This window comes from Toxoplasma gondii, chromosome VIIa (assembly GCF_000006565.2).
Source record: "Toxoplasma gondii ME49 chromosome VIIa, whole genome shotgun sequence".
Lineage (NCBI taxonomy): Eukaryota > Apicomplexa > Conoidasida > Eucoccidiorida > Sarcocystidae > Toxoplasma > Toxoplasma gondii.
The window spans coordinates 3,713,229-3,720,830 of NC_031474.1; the positions used below are offsets into that span (position 1 = coordinate 3,713,229).

General features: G+C 53.3%; 1 protein-coding gene across 1 annotated transcript; it reads right to left on the reverse strand.

Annotated features, from left to right (window-relative positions):
* Positions 1-41: 41 nt before the first annotated feature.
* TGME49_201900 (hypothetical protein) lies at positions 42-7,386 on the reverse strand. Its single transcript, XM_018779180.1, has 6 exons — positions 5,451-7,386; positions 4,362-4,641; positions 3,273-3,812; positions 2,435-2,526; positions 1,522-1,700; positions 42-798 (listed from the first exon to the last, which is right to left on the reverse strand). Exons 1-6 carry the CDS (start codon positions 6,855-6,857, stop codon positions 780-782), a joined length of 2,517 nt encoding a protein of 838 aa, XP_018637428.1. The 5' UTR covers positions 6,858-7,386; the 3' UTR covers positions 42-779.
* Positions 7,387-7,602: the final 216 nt, after the last annotated feature.

Sequence of the window (7,602 nt, forward strand, 5' to 3'; positions counted from 1 at the left end):
CGGGGTCGGGTTCTCTACCACCTCCGCAGGATAGAGACCGCGCAGGCTTTACGCAGTGTTTAGAAGGAAACGGCTTCCGGCTGGAAAACGTAGAGACGGCCGGACACATATCCGCTACTAGATCCCACGCTGTGTGGGTCCGAAAGAGAATGAACGCCCGGAGTTGCTTCTTTGCCATGCTTCTCCAGCGCCAATGAACACTGTCTTTCACTAGGATTAACAAGTTGTGGACCGAGTATCTGCTCACATTTCCTCTCCACGGAAAGACTACCTTTAGGTTATCAAGACGCCAGCGAGCGCAAAAGTGCATACGAATGAGTTTTGAACGGTTCAACAACACTCCATGTGACAACACCGGCCACGTACGCTGCCTGGATGGCGTTACAAAAGGGCCTGACATCCCCCAAAGCCAACGAAACAAGAGACTCCGGAAACAGACAGAATTGTGGGACACTGACCTCTGTGGCAGAGCAGTCCACTGGACCCAGAAAGGAGCCGTCGCACCCCGTTTCTTTGACACTCCGTTCTGCACGAGGAGACGTCGCGCACGATTCGGAAATAAGGTGCCCGAAAAAAGCATTTTCATTCCGACATTTAAAGAGAAAACGGACCAAAAGCGGAAGATGCCACCGCGTGGTCGAATGCGCTTCCCAGCAGCACACATCCAGATCGACTATTTCGCAGTCTCAGAAGCCTCGTCGCAGTCCCCGTAGTTTGCCAGCACCAGCTCCTCGGGATTCTCCAGTGCAATCAAGAAGGGGGAGGGTGAGAGTTGGCAATCAGCAGACATCCGGAAACCTGAAGGAGCAACCACGCAAATCATCCACACAAGGAAATGCGACCACAGACACTTACTGCCATCAGAGATCGTCGGACCATCTCAGAGGAAGAAAATGTCTGAATGGGCAGGAGTGTCATTTGAAAGGTACCGCTGCTGCACCTACAGCTGGGCATCGGCCAGGTTTCGACAAAGGGAAATAGTAGCTGATAAAAAAATGTCGATGTGCTTCGATGGTATCTTGCCTTTCTCTCTTCATATTGAGCGGGGAGAGTAAAATAACATATCGTTTCGGTTTACGATACCAGTCTCTCACACCCAGCCAACCGGTGGTGAATGGAAACCTCTCAGTTCCGTAAAAAAGAAAGGATATCTACAGAGGAGCAACGAAACGCTCGTACGATTTTTACTGGAGGTCCACAGCGATGCAGAGCGTTTGCAATGGTGGGTGCGTCGATGAAGGAAACGATTGAAATCCAAAAACAGCACTGCCGGCGAATCCGAACCATTCTCCCGATCACGCTAGGGCGGCAAAGTCTCCCAGAAGCTGTTTTTCTCGATACGCTTCCAGAATATCCCGCTGCCCCCGTGAGCTTTCGATTCCCCTCTCCCTCATTTTCTCTTTCGTAGTTTTCTTTCCACTGCATTGCCATGTATGTTCACACGTCTTCTGCACTCATTTCTCCCCCCCCCCCCCGCTTCCCCCCTCCCCCACTACCCCAAAGTTTTCTGCAAATTCTCACGGTCGATCGAAGGGGCTGTTGTTGTCTCGACAGGAACTCCCCGCCCGTAGAGAGGAACTCCCGAGAAGCAGCGCTGCCGCTGCGTCTTTGATTTTTTGCACATCTTGCTGCAGCACTCGTTTCTCTCCCTGCACACGTTCCAGCTCGGTTGTCTTCTCGGAAAGCGCTGCTTGCAGACTCTGCGTTGGCACACACACCCGAGGCGCACCGACTTAGTTCCGCGTCTCTGGTTTACAAGAGTGTAAAAATATAGAACAGCATACAACGTTCACAATCATGGATTCAGAGTCCAGCACCGCCCGGCGCTAGAGACTTTCCCGCATCTCTCACGCGTGGCACACGCCGCGGAGTGTCACCCCTGTTGCCAAGCTCGGCCACAGAAATGCACCATTTCTGAACCGACCAAAAGGATTTGTCCGGTCCGCATCTGATAAGCCGTGTGTGTCAAGTTTGCCTGCGTCCATTTAGTATGCAGTTTACTGCAATATAAACGACGGAGTCGTTGAAACGTGCATGTGGAACGCGGGAGAATTCGGAAGAGCACTTCCTCCTGCTGCTTCATTATGGGGGAACGCCAGCGAACAGAGAGCTTGTTAGTTCTCAGGACAGCAACTTCCGAAGATTCAATGTATATTGAAACAAAAAAGCTGCTGCATCTTTCATGCACAGTGCCGGCACAAAAAAGACAAAGATCATAGCTAGACCCCGGCCCTGAATCTGAGGGGTTGACTGTCTGCACCCACAGTAGTCCATGGCGTGTGCCGTCGGCGCTACCCGTATCCTTGTGGCAAAGCACTCTCAATAATTTTCTAAAGTCACACCACACGCATTTGTTCTGCGTCATTCAAACACACACAAACCGGCCATATCTAAACGAAGATTTTGGCAAGAAAATCGAGGGAGAAAGACTCACTTGAATCCGCTCGTGTTGTGCCTTCACCGCTCGCGCAAGAAGCAGTTTGTCAGTTTGCAGTAGTTCTACCTTCTTCTCCATCTCCTCGAGCCCTACAGGAAAGATAAAAGGTCTTGAAAGCGTCCTGTCCGGCTTCTTCGGAACTCTGGAGAGCGAAAGTTGCACCCAGCGAATTACGGAAGCATGCTTCATGCCGTGGAGTCCGGTCTCCACTTTCTTGCGTCCGGTGCACAGAAAGCAGCCTTCCAGGTACCCCCACGCCGCATTCAAAACACAGAAAACCCCGTCTGTTTCATGCTCACTTTCGCGCATCTAAGAAAAAATTCTTCCCACACTCCAGCTGGCACGTGTCTTTTCCATTTATACCGTCATATACCCACTAGATCAGGTTCCCTGGTTTGACTAGCGGCCAGACCACACAAACATATACATATATATATATATATATATACTCTCAATCTGAGGGACGCGGTCCTTACACGCAGTCTAGAACTCTGCGGAAAAGTTTCCTTCTCTCCAGCTGGTGTCTTGACTCTGGTCAAGGCTTGGTTTCCATCCCAGAACAGAGCGCATCACTAGATGTGTATGACCGCGGAAATGGCATCCGGATTCAGATCTGTTGATGCAAATACCACACCGAATCCTGAGTTGAGTACTGCAGGAGTGGACTGTGGGTGAGTTTCGGTGCCGAGGGGAGCACTGGAGTCGAAACTCAGCAGGAAAGAAAGCCTTCACTGACAGACATCATGAGTCACAAGGCATGCACTACTCACCAGCTAACACATGCAGCTCGACTCCACACATCACAGAATAAGATTTCCAGGTTTCGTATCCCTACTTCCGTTCTCTGCGCCCACGGGGTCTACCCCTGAAGTGGTCTCGCGACTGACTGCGCCGGTCTCGCGTTCGCCTCCATTGTGGAAGGGCATGACGGAGAGTGTGCCCGCGTGGATGTTCAAGAGTTGCTCTGTCTGCTCCTGCATGAGAGCGGAAAGTTTCGCCTTCGCGTCTTCCGCACTCGTGGCGGAGTAGATCACGCGCAGCATGCGCTGAGTCCACTCGACAGACCACAGCTCGACCGTGACCCCCAGACCCGCGCCGGAGTTTCCAAAGGCGCCAGCCGTCGCAGGATTTGGTGGAGACGGCGCCTCTCTGCTGGCCCAACTTCCTCGGGCGTAGCAGTTTCGCAACTCGCAGGAAGCGCTCGCGTTCGGGGCCGCACAAAGAGACCCGCTAGGCACACGTGAGACGGTGGGGGCAGCAGCGAGCGAGGCGGAAGACGCCGGCGCCGCGTCGCCGCCGGCGGAAGCACTGTCGGTTTGGAGGAACGAAGATAAGTCGCAGAAACGAGGCGACGAAGCTCGCGGCCGACTCGCCACTGCATGCAGGCACAGCAAAACGGAGATGTCGAGTGCATAATGGCGAAAACCGTTTCCAGCCGGAACCCAGTGGGAGGTCTACCTTCCACTTTGCCGTTCACATGCAGTTCTGGTTGAAACTTCCGCGTCTGATGAGGCACTCTTCCCGGAACGAAAAGCGTGAAACGACGAGCCCCGTCGCTTCTCGGCATGCAATAAATACGTCAACACGCTACTCAAGAGTTGAGGCTGTGCATGGCCGTCAGCCGTAAAACGTGAGCTGGGTTAACGCTTCGACCCTAGGGGAAGTTGTCTCTTTCGCGATCTTGGCTCTCGACAGGCAAGCGGTCTGACCGCGTCTGTCTGCGAAAGATGTGCAAAACAACCTTAGTTTCCATATCGGGTGTGTTCCAGCGAGACTTCCATGAAAGACTGCGACCACTCAGCTGCAGTGACCTTCGCACTCCTGATAAGTACACGTCACTCTCGGCTTTAGATACACTTCACAAGCGCCTTTGCGTGAACAGCGAGAGACAACGCTCTCAGATGACGCGCATTTTCGCTCTCACCGTCTTCGCGCTCCATCTGTCTCTTCCGACTCGCTGGCCGCCACGAAGGGGCCTGTTCCCAGTCTGTGTTGTCCGGAGTCGAAGAGAAAAAGCTTTTGTCCCCAGGAGAGCAACTTCCGCCGGGTCCTCTTTTGCCCAGGTCGCCTTCACTCGAAAGGCCTCGGGCCGCTGCACCTGAACCTCCACGCGACGAGGATAGCGTTGTGTCGCTGACGACCTGGACGAGCTGGCGTGCATGCGACAAGTTGTTCTCCGCCGTTTCCAGCAAAGAAATAATGAGCTGTGGACAGGAACGCAGTCCAGACACGAGACTGTCAGACGGGTGCGTTTTTCCAATGTAAACAAAGATATTTTGAAACGATATGATTCTCACCTGTGTCCCACATTTAAATGAGTGAACTCCAATAGCAAGCTCAAGGGAAAACTCTCTCCAGGCTCTGAGGCCGCTCGCTAGGTCGTCCACAAGGAAAAACAAGTCTGATTGCGTTGCAGACTCGGGGTATCACATGCGCATGCAGCGTTGTTCAGACGCACTCAACGCGGTCGAGACGAAGTTGTTCGGCATGTGTCTTCTTTCCAGTCTCCTCTCGGGTGATTCCCTCGAAGGATCTCAGCCCCTTTCAGCCTGGTTCTTCTTCACGGTTTCGCCACGTGTGATAAGTCTCTCTCTTGCAGTGTTTACAAGTCTCCCGCCTCGAAACATGCGAATGTACATGAACACTGTGGCACGCACTGGGGAGGAAACTGTGGAGTTGAAAGGCATTCCATCTGAAATCGGTCGCTTAATGGAGTTCACGTCATCAGCATGTCCATGAACTATCAACAACGAAACGTGTTTGATCGACACAGCAAGACAGAGAGAGAGAGAGATCGACCATTAAGAAACCGGCCCGCGTTCTAGATGTTCCTGACACTCTCGCAAACAGTTCAGCTTCGAACAGAGGTTTCTCTGGAATGGGTTTTGTCGCATCGATCAAGCCTCCCAGTAAAATCGGTAAGATCCTCCCCCAACGATTTGAGACAGATCCACGGAAGCTACACGGTACATGAAGGGACAGCAAGAAAAGAGCGGACCAAGAGGAAACTCACGCCTTGGTGAATGCAGGGGAATTCGTCGGAGAGTTGCCGGAGATTTCTTTCAAAGGTTTCAGGTCTGCTTGGGCCGTCGATGCAAATGATCCGCCTCGACGTCGGTTGCCACGTGTTTGACGTCGACAGCGAAGGTCGTTGGCGGTCGCGTTCTTCCCCCTCTGAGTGTCTTCCCTCTGCTTCCTCCGGTTTTCCATCTGCCTGTTGGCAGCACGAGCAGTAACAGCATGAGCAGCAGTCCCGGCTTTTCCCTACCGTGGAAGGCAGACTTCTTTCCGTGTCGCTCCGCGCGTCTTCGCAGTCTCCACTCCGTTTGCGGTCGCTGTCTTCCCCCTCGTTGCTTGCAGAGACAGCCTCCTGAGCTGTCGGCGATTCGCGGCATCGACAGCAGAGGACAGAGGACCGCCTGCATCTCTTGGCCATTTGAGCAACTTTCCTGCTCGCCTCGGACTCGCCGTGACCGCGCCTCGTCTCCATTTCTAGAAACGCAAAAGTCCCCAAACCAATCTGGCCATGGGGATTCGTCATCGGCGTGTCAAGCGCTGTCTGCTGCATGTCGCGGCTCTGAGAACCGCTGTCCACTTTTCCCTCTACTGTTTGCATGTGGTCTGCGGAAATCGTGCCTTCCGCTTCGACTCCGAGAGTCGACGAGGGACTTCTCTTGCCCTCCCGAGTTTCGCGAGAGTCTGACAAAGCCACACTTCCCTGGCAAAGAAATGGAGAAGAAACTACTCCCCCGGACACACTCGGACAACCCCGCAGCCCCGTATCTTTGAGCCGCGCCGCTTGCTGAAATTCGAAAGACAAAGGGAGATGACGCAAGTCGCCCCCTGTAAACGCTTTCGCGCCTCTGGGACTCATCAACGCAGAGCTGCCAGAGTGAGAGATCTGCGCATCTGCAGACGCCTTTCCCTGCCTCCCGACACCACGTGGAAGACTCGAGCTTTCAGTACTTCCCTCGCAGGGCGACTCGCGCGTCCTCTGAGAACCCCCCTCGGCCATGGTTCTGGCCTCGGTTTGTTTCGCGCTTGACTGGGACGGTGAAAAAAGACAGAGAAGAGAGAGTTTCGCGAAAACACTCGGGAAAAGCAAGCATCGCCGAACTGCGGTCCAAGCGACAGACACCGGGGTCGGAGGCGCTGGTGGTACACCTCGCAAAGACGGGCGTCCTGGAGTGCACAAAAAATGAAGTGCATTCCAATTAAGCAAAAAGAAGACGACGGATGCGGGGGAGAACGGGTCTGCAACGCGGTGTTTTCCAGCAGGGCGGGTTGAGAAGCATTCACGCGAGAGTGGGCTGGAAAGAAACGAGAAAGAATGGCATTTCACATGAGCAGACAAAAAACAAGTCGTCCAGGGATGTACACATTCAGTGGAAACGAGCGGCACTACCAAGGAAATCCACATACAGTCGAGACGAAACTCGACTGCGTCCCAGAGGCAGATCTGTTGGGTAGTTTTCGCGAGAGAAAGGCGTTTGAAGACGAAACTTCGGCAAAAATTCAAGTTGGAGATGCCAGAAATGTCCCTTCTGAAGTTCGAAGTCCAGATGAAGATTCAAACGAGTGGAAACTTGGAAATACGGGAATTCCAGGTGGCCAATGTCGCAGCTACAAACGAAAAAGGACGAAAACCAGACACCGCACCGCTGCTACGGAAGCGGACCGGAAGGGGAAAGACATTGCAGCGGGAAGGACAGTTTCTAGGGACAGTGAAAAGAGTCAACTGGACGGTCAGAGAAAAACGTTCGACCAATTCGACTCGAAAAACCTACATGGTGGCGCGCAGGTGTCGACAAAAAGGTTAAGGACGGCGCATGAGAGTGAGGCTCAGAAACCGTCCGTAGCTTGTGCAGCCTGGTCAGTCGCTGAGAAATTTGCAGCGGTTTCAAGCTATTGCCCCAAAGAACTGAACCAACAGCTCTTGAGTATTTGCGGATTTACACGAACAGTGCACGGGGAGATCTCGAGAAAGTTCGTCTTTCAAGTTTCGAGCAGACGCCAAGCCGGTGAACGCTGTCGGGCATGCACGCGTTGCCCGTCCCTTCTTTACTCTAAATTGACACACACCCCGGAACTCGACCGGACTCGAGTAGACTACCAGAGGTTAAATCAAGCTGCTGTTGCCGATTTATATATCGCAAGTGGAAAAA

What these genes read in the sequence shown, in the direction of transcription:
- TGME49_201900 (XM_018779180.1), bottom strand. Translation starts at nt 6,857, where the DNA reads ATGTGGATTTCCTTGGTAGTGCCGCTCGTTTCCACTGAATGTGTACAT. An exon ending in TCCCCTGCATTCACCAAGGC is followed by an intron (nt 4,642 to 5,450) that starts GTGAGTTTCCTC and finishes TCCTGTCCACAG; the next exon opens with CTCATTATTTCTTTGCTGGA. An exon ending in CACAACACGAGCGGATTCAA is followed by an intron (nt 1,701 to 2,434) that starts GTGAGTCTTTCT and finishes GTGCCAACGCAG; the next exon opens with AGTCTGCAAGCAGCGCTTTC.